Raw genomic sequence first — 22,055 nt, forward strand, 5'->3', positions numbered from 1 at the left:
GTTTAAATCACAGACGTAGAAAGGTTGGAAAAATCGCCTGCAGATGCTGCTGGTAGTATGTAATGGGCAAACGATTCAGGTGCTAGTAAACCGTCGTACCACTGTCCAATCTAGCCTAAAAAAAACTCAGTAGCAATGAAAATTTAGGCGATGGTTTTGTTTTTGTTCGACCAGTGTTCAGTGACAGCTGATGGACGAAAATGTCAGTTTTCCCCAACCCCACCACGCTTGAGACTGAGCGAAGGGAGGTAACTGGCGGAGTGCCGACGATGTATGACTCGTCCAGAGTTGTCGTTTATGAGATGGAAGCGCGAGATATCGATCACACACCGGATGGAACAATTTTTTTTATTTATTTCAGTTGCCTTGAATTATACTCTCAGTTCTTGTTACTCGATTCCTCTCTGCGTTTTCTATATTGGTCATCAGTTTTTTATCCTTCCGTCCCTCGTATGCTGTTCACGTCTCGCTCTTGTCTCAAGCGCTAAGAGTACGCTCCTCGTGAGCGTGAGTGTGCGCTATACAAATTATTCAACTGCGTTGTCTTCATTAATAATGAATCATTATAATCCTCGAAGTTATTGACTATTGTTCTTCAGCTGACTTTACCTCCTTCCTCTTCTGCCTCCTTTAATTTAATTCTTTGCTAAAGAACATCGGTTTCCCCGCAGCGATATAATCTTACTCGTACGTGCAGGTTGCAGCACAGCACTCCTAACGTAGCTGCAACACTTTGGATGTAATGCAACACCATAGTTATTACATAATTAGTTCTTTCTCCAATCCTTCCCTGTTGTTTTGTTGTTGTTTTTGTTTTGTTTTTTTTTTGTTTTTTTTTGTTTTGTTTTGTTTGTTTTTTTTGTTTAGCAGAACATGAACTATTACATATTTTCACCATCACGCTCAGTCAAGTACGCTAAGAATTCAATTTCAGAACAGTTCTCACACCAATATTTACTCGATCAGTGCCAAGGATCTAGCTGTCACACGTGGCAGGAAAGAACAGTCTGTTGCCCCATCAGTCCGGGCACAACACTCGCATGAGAAGGTCTCACAGACACGCTGTCTCCACTCAATAGGCTCTTGGGGGGTGAAATTAAGTCAACCAGCTGTGGCCACGGCCTGTAGCTTCAGCTCGTTACACACAGAGGACGCCGCTAACCCCGGCTGGCTGCGCGTGTGGATGCAAGCTGTATCACCTCCGATACACCAGCTGGTCAGCCTCCACCCAACCCTGATATAAGGCTACAGTGCGTAGTGTTAGCTGACAAGAGGCTGTATTGCTTCAGCTGTGCCATCCCTCTTTTCATTTCAGCTAGGCGACATCTGTGTGCGAGGTGGGAGACTGCTCAGCTGCAGAAAAATTGTTCTGATCAATGCACGCAGTTCGATAACCTAATCCATGAAACCGGGTATCTCATCCGAAGTCCTGTAATTTGTTTCATGTACATCGTAAAAGAGGAAAGAGCATAATTCCTTTTTTTCTCTTTCATCTGCCTATTCGTTTGCTTGAATGCTTATTCGCCTGTATTCTCAGTCTCATCAAAAATATATTAAAAAATTTATCTGGGTGGAGTTTCGTCGTCCTGAAGAAAAATGTCGCTGGATTCCATATGGAATGAGCAACACTTTATCAACTGCTTTTTTAATTAATATTTCTTCCTTTCATTCTTTGTCTCCGGGGGACTGAGCTGGGCGATGACAGTTGTTTATTGCTATTGCTGTCTTTAGCAAAAGACCCTCTCGTGTTTCTACTTGTTAAAAAGAACATATTGTTACCTTTAGAAACGCTGCTGGCATAGTAAGGCCTTTAAAACGTGCCTTGAGAACTCATTAAAAAAAAGTGTAATAACAGTTTTCTTAGACCTAAATTATAAATTTTGTAATGAGAAACTGTGAATCTTAGACTTAGTAACACAATTTTCAACATATTCTGGTGTGAAACTGTGAGGTTCGAATGAGACAGCTTCCGACATATCATCACCTGTGTCTTCTATACGCGTGTGTGTGAATGACTTCTTCGTGGACTGAAACCAATCGCCAGATCCTGGTCCCTCCAGACATTTGCTGTCGGCGTGTTGACCGGCACGCATGCTATGCGAACTATGTGCAGGTCAAGCAATTGATAAAACACATCTTATTCTTCGTTAAGCTTTTGACAAAAAATAACCCCTCGGGTCCTCGACCCAATGGGTAGATCAAACGGAGTTCAGTTCGGGAGGCAACATCAGAGTTGACTTTATTTCAGCCGAAAGTGCCGCAATCTGCGATCGGAGGCTGTAGCTTCAGGTACACCAGTTGGTATTCGTGATGCCTACCACCCCTCTAAAAAAATAACTTCCGTCGACACTCCACGAAGGACTTTTAAAAAGTATAAAAATCGCATTTCCATATTAAAAATCTTGCATAACTAATTAAAGGAAAGATGCAATATGTTGCCTGCTCTGGGGTGTATAAAACTGACTTGCCAGGACAGAGAGAACCGGACTGAACTGTCATCACAAGGCCAAGTGCAACAAGATTACAAGCTACCACAGTGACAAATCGCTAAATAAAACGATGGTGGTGGGGGAGGGAAGACGAGGAGGAGACCCGCGAAAGTAAAATCAGCATCAAAGTGATTTGCTTCGAATGGTTTTTTATCCATTAGCGAGCTATTACCTCTGTTTGGTCTATTGTACAAGATCTCGTTCATTGGAGCACGAACTTTGTATTACACATCCATGACTGGAGTGGTCCCACGTGCGTTGAACGGAAACACCAGCTTCAGCAGACTGTGAAGACACTGATGTCTGTCTGCTCTGACAGTGGCCTGCATGCATGCTATTATCTCTCAAGCGTGCACGAGCACACTGTCCCCCTTCTCCCACCCTCACTCCCCCACACGCCCACCCCTGCAGGCGCTGGATGACGCAGGCTGTTGTGTGTCGCCGTCACAGCGGCAGGTTTTCGGTATCCACCCTTTTCATCTGGAGGCAACAGGTGGTGCGAAGTTCTCTCTTTCTCTCATCCACCACTGGCAGACATACCAGCATTCAATCTGCATAAGGAATAAATACCGCAAAGCCTTTTAACTTTGTGGTACTGCCTCATAGTTCCATCTTGTAAATAAATATCAGTAAATAATGACTGCATTTTCTGTACCATCCCGTTGGCTTATTATCATGTCGTACCTTTGTTGTTGTAGTACTTTTCCTCCTTTAGGACAAGGGATAGATGTAGAAAGATGTGCACTGCTTGTCCCACTCCCCTGGTAGATAAACAATTGTCATTGTCTTTCTCCTTCTCTTCTGCTCGTTAATGAAAAGTGTCATTTCACATTTTATTTTTTATTATTATTATTATTATTATTATTATTATTATTATTATTATTATTATTATTATTACCTATTACCTTGTTTCTGTTTGCTTAGTATTTTTGATTTTTACACAAAAAAATGCCAGAAATATATCAATCGTTTTAAGGTAGGTTTTCTCCCCTTTCCTTTCTCCACAGAGAGAGGGAGAAGAAAGGGAGGGATCATAATAGACAGATGTATGGATTGCAAAAGAAAGTTTCTACTACAACCGTAGTTTGAATGTTTACACTGTAATTATTATACTAATAAATCATGTGTGGTTGCCGTTTGCATTACAACAAGGGTGTGTTGGCGATTTTTCTGGTGTCTGTGCGTTTGTCCTTCACTCAACTATATCTGCTGACAAATAATGAATGATGTTACTCGCCGAAGGGGCGCGGACTCGAGGCTGAGTGAAATGATAGAAGATGTTGTCTGCGAGTGACCTGCTCGTGATCGCTGGACGAGATATATGAGTGCTCGGGAATTTTCTTTCTTCGGAGAAGGTATACGCGGCATTGAACCCCCAGGGATCAGAGAGATAAGCACTGTCACCTTGTCACTCAAACGTTTGCTTCACACGCCAGCTCGATCAAGCGTGGATTTGAACCCTAGCGTCAATCTCAACTTTCTACCTGTTCAACTTGCACCCTCTGACCCCTTTGTGTTCACTTCGGTGTTAGAGGACACACCCTTGTTGTACAATTAAAGTCAAAATTTATTTAATTTCTCTCTCTCTCTCTCTCTTTGTTCGCATCGCCAAAAGCAAGAACATTTTCTTGACTCTTGAATCCAAGATAAATATATAGGTTTCTATGAATTTACCATTGAAATAAAAATGTGTATTATTATTATTATGTTGAATTTATATTGTTTAAACTTTTCATTCAGATTGCAAAACGTTTTGGGACTGATGAGGTAGATAAGTTTCAAGGTATAGTCTCTGTGGTAAATATTCAGGCAGTGTACAGACTTTCCTGTGGTCTTTAGTCTGTGGTGACCATTGAGGTCAGTCTACACTTTAGACCGATCGCAACTTTTCATTTCCTGTCTTGAGTGGAGGAGAAGAAAGACATCTCAGGTCTGCCAACTTCAGTGACCCTAACGGCCGGAAGCTGAGCGATGTTTACTGGGCGGTCGGACCAGTTATTTCATCTTGTTTGCGCGAGTCCCACTCCATCCACTATTTTTTTCTCTCCATCCCCCTCCCTGCTTGTGTATGTGTGTGTGTTCGTGTTGTGTACACACAGCCGCCCAGACTATCGAGTGCGCAGCTGTGACACTCAGTCCCTCGCGTGGTCTGTGTTCAGGTGCTCACAGGTATGACTTTACAGCACTTATTAAACAACCTTCAGCCAGATGCTATCTCTGAGTTAAATCACGCTTATCTCCTCACGGCTGTGTGAACGCGATATGAACTGCGATATTTACGAGGCGGAATTAAAATGATAGAGCAACACATTTTAATAAACATATGTTATAGTGTTTCACTGTTTTTCGGTTGATAATAGTATTTCTATAACTTGTTTAGTCCTTTTTTTGTGCACCTCTGACGAGTCTCTGAAAAAGACGGTGGCAAAGGAGTGGAAGTTGAGTAAGAAAAGAGCAGACGATGTCAATCGCACAAACATTTGTCCAAACTGAAGATAACATAGACAAGAGTGTACTGTGAGCTATCGCGGCTTCTTTGGTCCACAACAACTGCTGACGTCGTCCAGCCAGTCGCCACGTGACTCAAAACGTCATAGGCGAAGTCTAAAAATACCGCAAAAGCGTGACACCTCGCAGAAATTACCTTTCGCAGGTATAATAAGCCTTTCATATACACACCGCACGTCACCTGGCCGCGAGGTTAGCGCACCTGTCTACTCCTGCGTGTGTATCTGCGCGATCAACCTGCTTGTTGCTCTCTCCTAGCGCGGGAGGGAGAGGGAACGGTTTCCGCTATTATTAAAATTATTGTTTACGTCTTTTGATACATATATACGTGTTTGTTATTGTCAATGTCTTTTAGCTGGCATGTCGGAATGCGCAGCTTTATTATTATGTAAAAACAGCTTTTTGTAGACCTAACAAAAACACTCAAAAGGAGGAGAGTTTTTTTTAATCTTCAGATAAAAGTGATTCGATCTCTAAGCATCCGAATTTTTTTTCGAAAAAAAAAAGGGTTAGTAGGAGAACTTTTCGAACGGTGTTCTCCGTGAAATGACCCGGATATGAAAGTATTCTGAATAGAACTAACTCGGGACAAACAGCATGCAACTACAAAGCATGAAAGCAGTAAATAAATTTTGTATGTGTGTGAAAGGGAGGTTGCATGTGTAAACAGAAAAAGTGTAGCGTGCTTTTTAATGTCTTCGACGAGTGGACGATTCGTCAATTTCTAGGTATTATCTCAACTGTGTACACAGGTGTGACATGTATATAGCACTTAATGCCCGTCCGGCATCTGTAACCCATCTACAATAATGTCCAACATCTATCCTGTAACGCATACAGATATACATGTCTAACATCCAACCAGTAAACATTGTCCGACATTCATTTGTAACCCTTGCACGATATCGTTTGTCCACCATTCATCTACAATCAGTACACTGGCCAACATTGAAACTGTAATGAGGTCAACACAATAAACTGTTTTCCAGAATCAGAGATGATGCATCTCTCTCCCTCCATTGTCGAGATAAGACTTGAGACATCCTCACTTACGGAAAGCCGTGGTATACAAATGTCTAAGAATGCATCAGTAGACATCATTGGTGCTCTACAACATATGACCCCAGTCCTGTCATTGTCTATAGTCATGACAACGCAAGAGACATGTACAGTCGTGATGTCAGAGTTTGTGACCTGTGACCTGTGCCTGTTTGTAGGCTTTATCTCGAGAAGAGGGGTATAAGGGGACTTGAGATTGTAGGAACACATCTTGTACTTACCTCAACACAGTCACCGAGAGAAAAAAAAATTACACTTTGGTTTTAACGCACGCAATAACGCCTGGTGACGGTCAAAAGTCACGCACAACCCGTTTACAATCTTCATCACCCACCTGTACAAGCAGTATGCATTTCACTGTAATGTGTAATTCATTTCACTGTAATGTTCGCACAGAGAGCGAGAGAGAGAGAAGCCCGAAAAAACACGCTCATCGGGAGGAAGAAGGTCGACTGGAATGACAGGATGGCTGCTTGCTCAGCTAGTTTCTGGGAATGGAGTCTCCTCCTGTACATTCATTGCCTGCCAATTAAAAAGTGCACAATCAGACTCCTTTTTAGTCAAGTCAGCTCGAACAATATCCCCGAGCTTCTTGAATCCCAAAATCACAATCTCGACAGCTACTTAGCTTTTTAATAAATTCTGAAATACTGTACACTCTCTCCTTAACAATAAATAAGAGCTTGTCTGTTATAAGAAGTAATTTGTATTAGATGTTCTCGTACGCTTACCGAAATGAAAGTGTGGGGATGAGATGAAGCCCCCGCCCTCAATCCCATTCACACACACACACGGAGACCGCGACGAGGTGGAGAGATAAGCCGGCCCGACGATAACCGAGGACCAAGGACACTTCCAGCGAGAGCGTGACGCAGGCAAGGTGTGACCATTGCGTGACCTACAAACTGTGTGCGATTTCGTCATCATCTATACCTGCTTCCCCACTCCCCACCACCACCCTTTGACCCTCCGCTCTCCCCCCTTACACATGACGTTACCCCTCCACTGACCTTATCAGCAGTGAGTAGGAACTGGAGGACGACATCCTCACACCTTGAGCAAACGTGTTCTCAAAACACACACATACCTGGCGGAGACGGATCGAGGCGACGTACATATAGGTCGCAACAGGTGCGCCGGGGACAGGCGAAGTAAACCTTGGAGCACACACTGGGGAAGAGTATCGCACGATTGATAACACACACACACACGTACGGAATACACACACACACACGACAGGTATACACACCCGTACCATAAACTACAAGAGATAATTTTTGTCAACTCCATACTGTCACACCGGGTCAGAGGTAAAACTCCACAGAAAATGGAGTTGAGAGTAAAGCAGACGACAGAACTCGGGAGATGATGACCGCGTCATGGCGGTTGTGTGGTGGTGGGGGGGGGGGGTAGGAGGGATGGGGACATGATGAGAGGCCGTGGGCACACACCACGTGGCCTACGCCAACAGCTTGCAGTCTCCCTACTGGTCTGCAACAGGTAGGCGGCCAGGTAAGGCCAGGGTGAGCTGTGCGGCTTGTCGCACAGGACCGTCTTGTCTCGCTGTCGCACTGTCGCACACAGGGTCTGGAGTAGCCTGTTTTACCTGCCACTTCCCTTTTGCGGTGCGCGCGCAGGGCAGGGGACCCCCTAACTGCGACCCTTGTGCCACGTTTGAGAGAAAGAGAGGGAGAGAAGACGGAACGCGCTGTTACGCTGTCACGCAGGCAGACAGACACCCAACACGCAAGGGGAAGGGTAACCACCCGTTTCTTCCACCAGTTACAACCTCGCCTGCCCTGGGTGGTTTGTTGTGAACACACGGGTAGATCGGGTGTGTGCGTGTGTGTGAAAGGTAGATAGATAGCCTGGCCTTCGATGTGGATACGTCAGCCTCTGTACCTGTGGATTCCTCCAATTGCGAGAGATGAAGTGACCGCCCTTGCCGACACCACCATGCACCTGTAGTGGGACTTCCACAAGCCTCGTGCTGTGTTGTCGTACCGCGTATATCTCTTCCATCTGGTAGCCACTGCCGTCAATCTCCTGCTGCTTGTTCTCGCTACAAACCCAGGTGTTCGGGGCTCAGAAGTTTCTACTTGTGTGCATCCCACTCTTTCTTCACGTCCGAAGTTCGTGATCTTCTAACGGACTGTCCGGCTGGGTGTCCGGACTCCAAGCATTTTCCACCTGTTCCCTCCCTCCCCCTCTTACCTGTGATCCAGCCACACCCACCCTCACCCTCAACCTCCAATTTTTGAACACGGCGACTGTATTGTGTACCACGTGTACAAATATTCCCCATCATCTGATTATCTGGGTGGACGCTCTGGACGAGAACTAGCGAAATGCCAGAGAAAATGACCAACACCTCTCATCTCGTCATGCTCTTCGTCGTCTCCGCGGGGAAGAACGGAGAGGATCTTGGCTCCGATGAGGAACAGATTGTTTTTCTCGTCTACCTCATTTACGACGTCACCAACGATAAGGTGAGTGTTTATGTTGTCGTCCACGTACACAAGTGTACTGTATGCCTACAGTCCCATGTCTCATAGTGGAGAGAGGGAAGTGATTGTAATATTAGGTGTAGTGATGTTGAAAACAAGACATTCAAAGGATAAACATTAATTACATAAATACCATTTATAACATTTATAAAAATTTTCTGCACAGTTTTCAGTTGTGTTTGATAACGAAAGACACGGACGGGGTGAATGTAGATTAACTAGGAAGAATGCAAAAGGTGAAGAGGGCAAACTAACTTGATAAAGCGCCTGTCAGATGCAGCAACAGGTCACGTGGTACTGTATCACCAGCATCAACCGCTGTCTAACGCTGAATACCGTTAGCCTACCGTATACCCTTCTACTGAAACCTGTCAATCATCTTTTCATCCTCTGAAAACATTCTGTGTACAAGTGAAGGAGGGGGCGAGAATATTTAGTGAGGAAAATGTCGTTGCGTTCACAATCCTAAGAAAAGTTTTCAATGACACAGGACGATTTATTAGAGCTCGGCAGTGCAGCCAGGATCAATTGTCTCTCACTGCAGGAAGATTGTGATAGCTAACAACAATCTGAAACTTTCCGCCATCACCTTTTCGTCACCTTTGTCACCTGCTTCTGCTTTTTGTCGGTGAAAGGTAGAGCTACCGTATGGAGACGGTTCAGGACCAGGAGTTGATTAACGTGTAAACTCACCGACCTTCAAAGAAATTTTCAGTGCAACTGCTATTGTGGGATTGAGAGGGAGGGGGATATGAGACCTACTAATGGGCTCTGGGACCTGTCTGTGATGTACATTGTCGACTGATGCTTTGGATGGGTGACCCCAGGTGATTGAGTGGAAGTGAGACTGGGGGATGGGGATGGGGAGAGAGCGCCTTAACGACGCTCCAGCGACATTAAGACCAAGAAAAATGTGGAGTTAACCGACGATTTAGTCGAGCAGCAAAGACCCTGCAGTCTTCTTTCTCTCACGTTCAGTCGACAAGATGTAAGCTGCGCGGTTAGTCCGTCTTCTGTCAAGCTCATATCCTCGTCTACCTCGTTTTCTTCAACACATCATGTCTGCTTAATCTTCACATCAAGACTATTTCAAGGAACATACGCATATTTCACAACTGCGCCTTCTGTACTCCCGTGGCTCGCAAACCCTCCTTCCTGCCTGTGATGTTGATAGCTCAGTGAAGCGTGGTCTAGAGTTGACCTCGCAGACCCCGAATACGTGCATACATTATGCCGAGAGGTTGGTGGCAGGTATAATTTGTGACTGCCGCGAGGGTAAGATGACGTCACGGCGGTCGCTTTCAGAGTCCTCCGTACCTGGCTGGAGGACCAGTATGGCATGTTTGTGAAATGGAGGGCAAGGTAACAAGCAGCCAACCCGAAAACACAGCAAGGTCTTTCACAATGTGCTTCCACAGACCCCCTACTCCCCCCGTACATCGTTCACGGATACTGCACACAGGTGGAGGCTACCACCCTCCACTTTTACATCCCCCACCATCGGGTCTCCCCCCTTCCAGTGCAACACACTGACGCCGTAAGAGTGCAGCACGGACTTTATACAACATGTCGCTTGATGCTGGGATAGGCTTGCGTTTGTCGCACGTCTCCCACTCACCCACACACACGTCAGTCCCTTCCCCCCTCGTGCACACGTGGCCTGCACCATATGGTGCGTACAGCCAGGGGCGGGTCTGCTGCACACATAGGTAGTCAAGCGGATGGGAGTAGTTGTGGCCAGGATGTTGAGCTAAAGCCTCCACGACACTGTGCGATCTCGAGACCACAAGGCTTGCTGCTGCTGCTGCTGCTGCTGCTGTTGTTGTTGTTGTTGTTGTTGTTGTTGTTGTTGTTGTTTGTTTTGTTGTTTTTTTTGTTTGTTTGTTGTTTCTTCTAACTGTCGTTACTGGAGCTAAGGGAACACAACTTCACAGCCAGCCTTTGCGTCCCTCTTTACACCTGAACCACATCTACCTGACGTGTACCCAGCTCGGGATGTTTCGGGATAGCATTATTTCGCAGTACAACCGACGTCAGGGTGGGGTGGGTTGGGGTGGGAGTGTGACTGAGCTTGTGTTAGGTGAACATAGATTGACCAGTGCTATCACTTCACAGCCCTATGGCGATAGATGGCGGCACAGCTAGCCTCGCTTTGGGATAAACACAGTGTAAATAAACATAGTCTTGTCCACACGTTTATTCCTCACTAAGACGGTACAGTCCATTCTATGACAGAATAGCATCATGCACACCCAGACAGTGTAGTCTTGCCCTGGAGTAGCATAGCACAGCCTGTCACACATTATTTGAATCATGACCAAGAGACTTGTTTATGGACGTGACATTGTATGAGAAAGTGGACTTGAGTTTGTGTTCGTGCGCTTGTTGGAAGAATATGAACGTGACTTTACGATCATGTTTTTGTGGGTAGTTACATTTCCTGAAGCTGCTAGTCTGAGACTTCGACAACTGAAGTTTTCACACAGATAAAGAGGAAAGAGATCTTTTTGTCCATGGGAACAACTCCTGTACGCAAATTGTACAAGTCTGTCAGCTGTTTATCCACCAAAACATACACCTCATTTTACTGTATCATATGTGATAGCTTTCTGTACCATATATCAACACAGTCACAATTTTAATATCATTCCTTGGCCTCTTGCTGACAATTATATATACTGCCCTCGAGGTTTACCCACACGATGAACCGAAATATGAAGTACAACACCGATGTCGTGTCTGTGGTGGTGCCGTGACTTGCACACACGGGTTGAAATACTTTCTTTACCAGGCAACACCAGTCTCGGTCTCCTCCTCAAAATATTAGGGTGGCTGACACCATGTCGCTGTGGAATGTCACACACCTGTACACTCCATGGCTCATCCTAGGACAACGAGCGGAGGTCTGTAGACACAACTAATGATGGACTGCGGCGGCTTTGCTATAGACTCCTACGACTACGTGTAGACTTCTTTTAATAAATGTCGACTGTAGTTTGAAGTGGTTGCTATAAACTGCAGACTCGGGTCAATGGTTTTAGGTTTGGTTGACTGACTGCACACTTCACTGAGTTACAAGGGGTCGCTGTCAGTGGTTATAAACCTCAATGGTCTGAGGTACTTCGGGTTACAAGGGATTGCAGTAAATACTTGCTTACTTCATTATTTTACAAGGAATACTTATGAATGTAGACCTTATGGACTGACTGTACATTCCATTGGCTTACAAGGGTCAGCAAATGCTTGTAGAACCGACTGGCATGAGTGTCTACTCTATCGAATTACAATGAACGGCAGGGAACTCACGTAAACACTAATCCCGGAGTAAAGTGAGGGTAGTTGTCTTGTCTCCGATAAAAAAAGCCACTGAGTTATATGTTTACATATAGCATCTTTATCACTGGTTTATAAATACAGACACAGGGATAAGAATACGGAGACACGAAGCTTGTCCTTGCGTTTCTCATGTTACCCCAGGGCAACGACTTACCCTCGCTTCCTAACTTCGGCCCCAGAAGTGCTTCGTAGTCATTGTCTGGTGCACAGGTCACAGGTCACAGGCAAAGTGCGAATTGAAGAGAGTGTAACCACATGTCGTGTCTAGTGAACACCTAGTTCCCACGCCTTCTGTGTCCCTACTCAGGTGTGTCTGCAGCGATCTGTAGTCAGTGCGTCTGTCTGTGTGTCCCTCTGTTGGTTTTTGTTCCCCTTTCTTCCAGTTTTTTCGTCACGGTATACCAAAGTCTACCTATCTACGTAATTGACTGACACCTTTCTGCCTCCTTGCACCTAACTAATAATCATTGTCTTCGGTTTATGAGGCAGGAGAAGTGAACGGGACAACCAACCCACTTGCCACCTGCCAAAAATAACTTTTTTCCGTCATGCAGTCACGTTTGTTTTCTGTTTGAAACCCCAGGAAGACTTAAACACACACACCATACCCGCAATTACACCCGATTATTAGGAGTTGTCCTACTTCTAAGTCATGGCTGACTGGCCTTAGTCCCAAGACTTGAGTCGTAACTTTTTTTTAAGGACAGTTAATTATTTTTGCATAATGCAGTAAATCTTTTTTTTTTTTCTTTCGTTCGTTCCTACCCCGTTTCAAAGTACCCATAAAGGTTCAAATGTTCACCTGTATGGATAATATTTGAACGCTTAACGAATCCCGCCCTAGAGTTTTCATTTTACAAGACGCTGGATTAGAAGATTTTTTTTTTAACTTTTTTCAGATTTGCTTGTCTGTGTTTCTAACAACACTTAGTTGTAACGAACAACATTGTGGTTCGTTTTGAAGAAGAAAAGTGAGTTTTGTTTTTTGAGAAAAGCGAGCAGGAAATAAACACGGAAGCGTTACTGTCATCGCTTAACTCATCAGGGAAGTTCCGCGGCACCACGTCTCTGACGGTCCTTCACGTTTTCAACCTCAGGGTTAAGCAAGAAGTTCACACAAGACAAAGCACAAAGGACATGTAGTCATATGGCGAGACAAATAATAAATCGGGAGGGGGTGGGTGGGGATAGGCAAGCGATGAAATTGTTGATGACGTGAGCGTGCAGAGAGGAGATAAGTTGCACGTAGGTCCCAGTCCCCTACCCCACCCCACCTCACCTCACCCTCAGCATGCACGCTGGCCTTTTCATTCAAGACAACCCAGGGGGCAGTCGAGCGAATCTTGTGTCTTGATCACGGCGGCATTCAAAAGAGAGACTCCCTATGATCAGGAGAAGGAGATCGACTTTGTTGTTTTGTATATTCTCTCCCTCCCCCTCCCTTCCCATTCAGTCCTAGACACGTGGCACAGGGAGACTACCTCAGGGTTAGTCTTATATTGTTCAGTTAACCAGCTGTCAACGTCCAACGTGTTGACTCTAACTTTTTAAAGAAGGCGTCTGCCATTCGCTTTAATTGCTTTGCCAGCTTTTTATACTGTTCTTTCTTTCTCTCATCTCATCCCTCTACCATTTGTAATAGATATTTAAAGCCGAGTATGCGTGTGTCTGTTTGTGTGTGAGAGAGAGAGAAAGAGAGAGTGAGAATAAAGACGATATCTTCATTTATGAGGAGGACCTGGCGCTTTCTTGAATAGACAGACGCGGGAATGGTTACAGGATTTTCAAACAAAACATTAGAGTTTATATTATCAAAAGTAGCAAAACCAACCCAAAAAGGGGAAATACAGTTGTTTACATGGGGTATCCCATTAGACTACTTCAATCGTGCTCAGCAGACATTTTAATCTGATATTTAAGTGAAAATCTTCAATATAAATGAGATTTTTTTTCAAGTTTTAACGAAAAGCAGATCATGTAAAAGTAAATTGAAATAGACTCGGACCAACAAGCAGACAGGTATTTACAAAGTCTACAATGTCCTCATCTTACAATTCTAGTTCGTACTGCTTGACCAACGTTGACGTTTGTGTACCATGTCAGTGACGTAGTATTGACGTAGTACTGACGTAGCTGGCCGGCCCTGTTGCAGGTGGTGACGCTGAAGGCCCACTACGTGAAGCCACAGCCCACGGACCTGGCGGAGACCATCTTGACGGACGAGTGCAAGGAGGAGACGGGGCTGGACGAGAACGCCGTGCGCAACGGTCAGCCACTGGACTTCGTGCTGGAGGAGGTCAGTCAGGGGCTCGCTTCACTGGAGACTCACACATTTCTGGAACCCCTATTTTATTATTGATGATGATGATGATACTTTCCCGTAAGAAAATATGCCAATGTAGGTATGAAAACCCAGATGATTTGTCGTCGGGAATTGAAAACCTAAGAGTTTCGGTCTGATGTTCATCACGTAAGACATCTTGGAAGAAACCAATCATTACTGCTGATAATTTCGTCGTTTCATCACCTATCTGTGACACAGATTTAGATGTAGAACACATGGCTTTAAAAAGCTAAGGCAATTTATTAACACATCATGGATCATAATCATGATAAGAATATTTTCACTGATGTAGTATTTTTCCCAAGTGGTTGAAGAAACCCTCCATATTTTATCCAATATCATTATTATTGATAAGTTTATATCTTCCCTCACCTTCCCTCATTTCTTCCCATATCTGTCATATGTAAGCTCTTCTGACTGACGCTCACACCATCTGTGACTCTAGGTGTCTGGTCGTTGCCGTTAGATATATTCTGGTCTTCGCACATTTGTCATTAGTCTTGTGACCACCCACGCTCCATCTGTCTTCACCTGCCTCTGTGGATGTCACACGACTACACGGCCTTCACCTGCACAACCTTGCTCGTGGTCGTGTCTCGACAGTTTCCAGAGAATGTGACTGTTAGCAAACCAGAGACATTGTTAGCGTCCCCAGAGTTTCCCTGGAGTACTGGTCAGTTTACAGGGTGTCAACGATGTAGGTGTATAGACTCCTACACAACACGAGCATTAACCTTTTTCATCGACACCATCATCACATCTACACAAACCTACATCGCCAGCCACTTTTTCTTTGGCGACGACACGTCACCGGGTGATTCAGGTGACCCCACTCTGGGACCTCAAGCTGCCGGTTGCCAGGTTGACCTGCGCGTAGTCATCTGTTTATATTGTGGAGAAGGGGGTCCTCCCTTCCTCCTTCGCTTGTCCGCTGGCCTTTGCTAGACTTGATGAGTGGGGAGGGCAAGGGGACTGCAAACTAGGGCTAGTCCTGTTTTCCACCACTTTTTTGTCTTTGTGTGTGTGTGCGCGAGCGAGCATACTTCTCCCCATCCTCCTCATCCTCCCGCAACCCATATAGTTTTTTTTCCCCTCCTTCTCTCTCTCTGTAAAAGTTGCAAGACGTGTAGAGTGGGTCTGTCTATTGACCACGGCAGTGACAGGATGGGGAGAGAAGGGGGCAAGTCACACAAAACTCCCATTTCGCCAGATTACAGTTAAGCATACACGGTCCTTTGTTTCACCTCAAGTCTAGTTTGTCGTCGCTGTTTGCCAAACCTCAGCCTCGCTCCCTCCCGTCCTTTAACTCAAGACAAGCTTTTCTACATCCCCATCACTGCCCCTTCCCTCCTCACTTTGCTCCTGTGATGCAGGAACAAAGGACCTGCGTGGAGTACAGTCCCATCTGACAGTCTTGTGTCCAGCTAGGGACATGAACCCTTTAGGGACATAAACATAAAATTAATTATCTCATTTTTCGCATGAACTGTGTATGAAGATAGAATGAACCATGACAGACACTGTCACCATTGAGGACATGAGGACAGACACTTTCATTTATTTCGTTCAGCAGACATTTTTAGTAAGTGGCAAAAACAGATCGAAACGTTGGTGTCACGATGGCGTTGATTAATTATTATTATTATCTGTTTTCATATAAACATAGGGGGAACACAGCTGTACATTATGATATTTCTGTATAGTGTTCGTTCTCACTGAAATGACAGACATCTAGTCTGGGTAATATCCGAATATGGATGCAAATGAGCACAGCTTGGTGTGTAAACTGGGGGAACAACCCTCATCTAGCTATCTACAAGGGAGAGTCAACTGTGTTGACCCCAGGCGACCTTTACGGAGGCTCAAGCATGACGTCAGAGGCTCGGCAGTAGACCGTTGTTACCTTTACCACCTTTGTCCATCTTTCTGAACTGTTGCAGTCCTAGTGTGCGTACATCTCGTGTCCCCAACAGGGTCCTCTAGGTTGACGGTGATAGTACTAGACATAGTTATGGTTCATATCCTATGATCTCACATATTTCCCTGCAAACGCTGAAAATAAGGAGAAGACGGAAAGACAGAGATACGAAGAAAAAGAGAAAAGAAGCCATGCACAGTATGTCGGGTAGACGGAGAGAAGCACGAAACAAACTAAAGGCAGCTTTTAGAGCCATGTGTGTGGGTCTCAGGGTGGCCGTCGTGAACACACAGCAGCTGTTTGTCTATTGTTTTCACTCTACCTTCTCTGTAGTCAACAGGTGTTCAGGGCGGGTGGGCACGGGAGGGGTGCAGCTGCTGATAAGTGTCGCAGTGTCGTGTCGTGACGACGTGGCCACGACGTGGAGGTTGTCGACGCTGTGCTTGGTGTGGGTGGTGGTGGTGGTGTCGTTGTGAGTCCGAGTGGCGGGGTAGTACACGCGTGTGGGGCGCCAAGAGGGCAATGTTCTCTCATTTTCTCTCTATAGCTATACGATGCATTTTATACTTATAGAATTCATTCTATAGCTATACAATTCATTCTATACATGCATAACGCATTCTATATTTATACAATTCAATTACATAAGTATGGAATACATTCTATAGCTATGCATTACATTCTATATTTATATATTACATTCTATAGCTATACTATACATTCTATACTAATAGATTACATTCTATAGCTATACATTATATTCTATACTTATATATTGCATTATACAGCTATACATTACATTCTATACTAATAGATTACATTCTATAGCTATACATTATATTCTATACTTATATATTGCATTATACAGCTATACATTACATTCTATACTTATAGATTACATTCTATAGCTATATATTACATTCTACACCTATAGAGTACATTTTATTGCTAGACATTACATTCTATACTTATATATTGCATTATACAGCTATACATTACATTCTATACTTATAGATTACATTCTATAGCTATATATTACATTCTACACCTATAGAGTACATTTTATTGCTAGACATTACATTCTATACTGATAGATTACATTCTATAGCTATACATTACATTCTACACCTATAGAGTACATTTTATTGCTAGACATTACATTCTATACTTATAGATTACATTCTTTAGCTACACATTACATTCTATACTCATAGATAACCTTTTAAGCGTCGATAGTCAAGAAAGTTTTCAGCAAAAGGCGCACCGCCAGGTTTTATTGAAAACCGTTAGACAGCGATGTTCCACACAAAAACCTTGTGCCCGAGCAATAAATGTAACATGGCCGCGTGTAGTTTATGACCAGCCCACGTTAATTGTTCTGTTGGAGCTAAACGCGGTTAAACACGTGGCTTCGTCATGTCTCGAGAGTTGGACGGAACCTGAAGAAGTAACACACTGACAGACGCTCATCTCTAAGTGTAGTAATACTGCAGTAAACAGTCCATAAACGGCAAAGTAGTCTAGTGATGACAGGTGGGCGCATGCGCAGACACCCGCTATCTTGTGTGTATGTGTGCGTGCGCGCGTGCTCCCTGCAAGTAGTACTACTATAGACTACAAATAGTATTAATATAGACGACATAAGAACGGACGACGAAGATGAGGATGAGACAGAAAGATATTTTCCACAAAATATTTTCTCCTTACACAATCATTTTCATTCATATATTTTTATTTTCAGAGCAACGTTACAACTTACTTTATGAGAAAGCTAGAAATCTAGAAATATATTTGCAATCAGCCAACAGCAGCATTATTCGCGTTGATAACACAATACTTCGACAATTCAATGGTCTTAACAAGTTTAATTATAATAACGGAAAATAATTAATAAGAAAAAATAATTCGGCGATATTTTTACGCCAACTTTTTTCTTGTTTATCGCACAACTGTGCTTAAAAATAAAATTCTATTTTTAATGCATTTTCCTAGGGTGACACGTCTTGACACACCCGCAATTAATTACCGAGATAAAAGGAAAGAAAAAAGAAATGTAGCCAGTAATGGTTGTCAGCTGAGTCAGTGATTTGTTTGGACGCCGACATTTGCCACGTGACACGTCATCCTCACTTAAGACGTCTTAATGTCTTGTCCGGTCCGGGACTCGACCCCAGGGTCCTGTAGGTCTACAGAAGCCCAAACTAAATCCCCGGTGTTTGTAGGAGTTAATGATTTGTTTAGGAGGGATGCCCCTTCTTTTGCCGACATCCTCAGCTGCCACGGAGCGAAAGGAGCTCCCGAGGCTTTGAAGGAGGGAGGAGATTCTTTATTCGTTACCTTTTCGGCCGGGTGGCAAAGATCAAACGTTTATTTTACCTGACACCTACTTTTATGTCTAAAGAGAGAAATGTCAGCGAATTGCTGGAAATGTTCGTCATCTGATGACAACGACAGGAGTCGGGATTTATAAATCTTTTTACACATCCCGACTCCCTGTCGTTGTCATCAGATGACTAACAATTTGATCTGTTGCAAATTCTGAAGTGTGTCTGTCAAAAAGAAATTGAACGCACGTACATACAAACATGTGTATACGCTTGTACATACATGTATATCTATACTAAATCAAGACAGTTGATAATACACGAAAGAAAGGAAGAAGGTGTAAAGAGACCAACAAACGGACAGAAAAATAACATTAAAATCTCTTTTAAACCGTTGTCATTTGAAGAGGACGGGCTCAGACTTCTCCGGGAAATTGTTTTCTTTCACAGCTGTGGAACTGAACATTTGTTTAATTATTTTACCTTGGGTAGCACCGTAGTCACAGAATATTCTGCTGATGCCGTGTTGCGTTTTATTTCCCCACAGCTGGACAAATCTTTGATTTCCAAAGGAGTTCATCCTGACCAAGGTGGCGGCTCCTTCTGTTTCCTGACGGACGGCCAGTGCCACATGCGGCAATGCGTGCACCACGAGGCCTGCTCGAAGAACATGAGCCTCCCGTCCTACTTCTACCGCTTCTACGACCTCAGGAAAGAATTCCGAAAGCGCTACGACTACGGACCAGTCACAAGCGTCAAAGCCATGTTAGATTGTATCCTTTGTTGCCTCTGTCACCCCTTCAGTCACGTAAGTAACCGTAGATGACAGCCGTTTGTGGCACAGATCTACCCCTGATGGCGTAGTGGACGTTGCCCACTCCTATACGTCTCTCCCTTATCTTTTTATGTGTCCTCCGGTATATCCGGAAACGATTCTTGTTTATTTTCTTATAAAATACTTTTATGATGTCATATGAATATCCAGAGGCAGATTTAATAGCCAAGTTTCAGATTGCCTCCGTGGGTGCACAGTAAGGTAGTTTTTTCTCTACTGCGGGCCCCGACCTGCACCCGACCATTCAAGTCTAGGCGAGGAATGTTTTGAAGGTAGAAACTTGCCATCCTTCACAGGGCAAAGAAACTTTATCCAAACTGGTTTTTTTGTTCGATTCTGTCGCAGTGTCGTGTAGCCGGATAGATGTGACACATAAGCTTACCACCCGATTACTTCTAAATAATTCGTAATTCTCCGTGTGGGGTTACAATGTTCGGTGTGTCAGACTTCCTTACAAAATTGTCCTTTTAGTCAATTATAGTGGGAGAGGCATTACAGTCCATAGAGTGCCCCACTGTTACTGGAATTTCTATTCAGTTATTTTTAGAGGTAGTGACGTTGGTGTACACGGATCTCGTGTGTTGCTGTAGGAGGACAGCACGTGGTTCCTGCCTCAGACCTTGAGGTCAAAGGTAGACCAGGCAAATGTTTCAAATTTTGTTTACACACCTTTTCACTTTTTTTGACCTTTAATTTTGCATCCTTCGTGTGCTGTTTTTAATCTTTATTAAACTTCACTATACAGCGTCCTCAGCCACATTTCAAAGCACCTTCACTTTTAAAAATCTTTAGAATTCACTTTACGCTGAGTTCCTTATTTATGTTGTGTTCCTTAGCGTCTCTTATTTAATCTTTTTTACAAGGCATTCCTCGTTCATTGTCCTTTACTTAGGGATTATGCTCCAAGCAAACCCCCTTTACTCAGGTGTAGGCTCTCTGTAGTCTCCTACCGACTCCCCCGGAGCATCTTCTCTAACCACGATGGGGGCTGCAGCCTGCGCACCTTCCACGCGCACCACCCTCTCGGCCCCCATCACTCCATCGCCGCACATCGTCGCCTCAGCCCTCGTGTCCTCGCTGTGGATGACCGGGATCTCTAGGTAGTAAGGTACCATCACCATGACTGCTCTCTGCGGCTGAACAGTCTCCAGGGGGGTGACCTCCTCCCATTGAATGTCTTCGATGGAGTTTTCAGTTGCGAACAGCAACCGTCTTTCTCCTGTATTCTTTGACATTTTCACACCTTTCGCGTGTTTGTTTGGGTTTGTTTGTTGTTGTTTTTTTTTTTTAAAAACTGTTTGGATTCAATTCTCTCGGCAGCTTATTCACAATGTCTCCTAGTTTTCATTTAATGGCTGCCGTCTGCACGTCGTATCAACGGGTAGCGTTATGCGCCACACATCCCCAGGTCCAGGACGGCGTACTTTAAAGTTATTTAGAGTGGCTTGTTATGTTTATAGCTTTATTGCCTCCTTCCTTCAAAGTATCGTCAAGAGAAAAAGTAGAAGTCTGCTCAGCTTCAACGCCGCAGTGTCCTGTGGACTGACTACGTCTGAAGGACTCACAATCCGGACCAACGAAGGCCGACGTCAGCACCCGTTCACCCGAGAGCTAGAGCTAGTGTCAGGTCTGACGCCCCCTTTCGTTCCGGGTGCGAGCTGCACCCGGTTTGAGATCGCGATATCCTGTGAGAAGCCTGTGTCAGGTGACTTAGTTCGCTAGCATACCCGCCGTCGGCCGGGTGGCGTGCCAGAGCATAATGGGGGACCGGTCACACACGCTGGCGGAATCTTGCTCTGGGGGTCCGTGGGGGTCCGTGCTGTTTGTCGGCACCTGCAGGGCGGGGGGCTATTGCAGGTGATTGAGAGACGTTGTGTTTAAACTCCACAACGTATGACGTGCAGGTAAAACGTGCAGTATGTGTTGTTGTTAATGCTCCTTGTGATGACAAACATTGTGTATCCATGTCTTTCACATCATGCTTCACGGAGAGCTCGTTGTTGTCAAGATTTAAATGTTCGTGGACCTCGGAATTAGAAGTGTGTTCCTGTTCCCATGCACACAGTTCGTCGTTTCAGCAACAAACTCCAGCAACATTTCACTGTGTTAGTGGAACCATCTGAAAAAAAACACCCCAGAAACCTTTTACCTTTTCACATGCTTGCAAATTTTTACAAGATACTCCAAAATCTGCTTGATTAACCTGCTTTTATATTATGAGACGTTAATCACTCAGAATCTCATTATTTATTTTATTATTATTTTTTATTATTTATTTTTTTGCTTTTTTTTTTAATTTTTATTTATTTATTTGATAATTGATAATTCACTCACATATACATCGTCCCATCCTCAGTGTCTTCCATGATGCTTTTGTGAAGAAAACAACAACTGCTCGATCTGATTTCAGAGAAACCGACTTATTGTCTAATTGTTTGCTTGATGCTGTTTGACAAACACCGGGCTTACTTGTTTGATGAAGTTTTACGATGCGATATAAAACTTGTAGCGGGGCGTCTGGTTGAGACAATGTTTATCTCCGGCATCTGTCGCAGGACTTGAAGTTGAGAGAATTGTTAGACAATTGTTTATCTCCGGCATCTGCCCATCTTGGCAATGACGTGTTGATGACGCCGGATGACGACAAAAAGTAATGACGTCAGTGAAGCAGACGACGAGATGGCTGCACAAAGACATCTAGACGCTTCTATGATACAACAACCACGAAACGATTG

The 22,055-nt window shown here is 44.3% G+C and overlaps 1 protein-coding gene and 1 long non-coding RNA gene across 6 annotated transcripts in view; one reads left to right on the plus strand and one right to left on the minus strand.

Annotated features, from left to right (window-relative positions):
- Positions 1 to 5,866: 5,866 nt before the first annotated feature.
- LOC112576625 lies at positions 5,867 to 7,411 on the minus strand. Its single transcript, XR_003101876.1, has 2 exons — positions 7,067 to 7,411; positions 5,867 to 6,578 (listed from the first exon to the last, which is right to left on the minus strand). It is a non-coding gene; the product is annotated as an uncharacterized LOC112576625 (long non-coding RNA).
- Positions 7,412 to 7,439: 28 nt separating this feature from the next.
- The window catches only part of LOC112576623 (epithelial splicing regulatory protein 1-like), a 42,969-nt gene continuing 28,353 nt past the window's right edge, over positions 7,440 to 22,055 (plus strand). For 2 of the 5 annotated variants that reach the window (XM_025259217.1, XM_025259219.1), the window contains exons 1-2: positions 17,864 to 18,603; positions 18,692 to 19,258. In XM_025259217.1, the coding sequence (XP_025115002.1) occupies position 18,603; positions 18,692 to 19,258 (568 nt within the window). In that variant the 5' untranslated portion in view covers positions 17,864 to 18,602. Of the gene's footprint in view, positions 8,546 to 14,051; positions 14,196 to 17,862; positions 18,604 to 18,691; positions 19,259 to 22,055 lie in introns of those variants that run through there. The other 3 variants (XM_025259216.1, XM_025259218.1, XM_025259215.1) reach the window with 3 other exon arrangements.

The sequence above is a fragment of the Pomacea canaliculata genome, linkage group LG12 (genome assembly GCF_003073045.1).
Source record: "Pomacea canaliculata isolate SZHN2017 linkage group LG12, ASM307304v1, whole genome shotgun sequence".
In the NCBI taxonomy this organism is placed as follows: domain Eukaryota; kingdom Metazoa; phylum Mollusca; class Gastropoda; order Architaenioglossa; family Ampullariidae; genus Pomacea; species Pomacea canaliculata.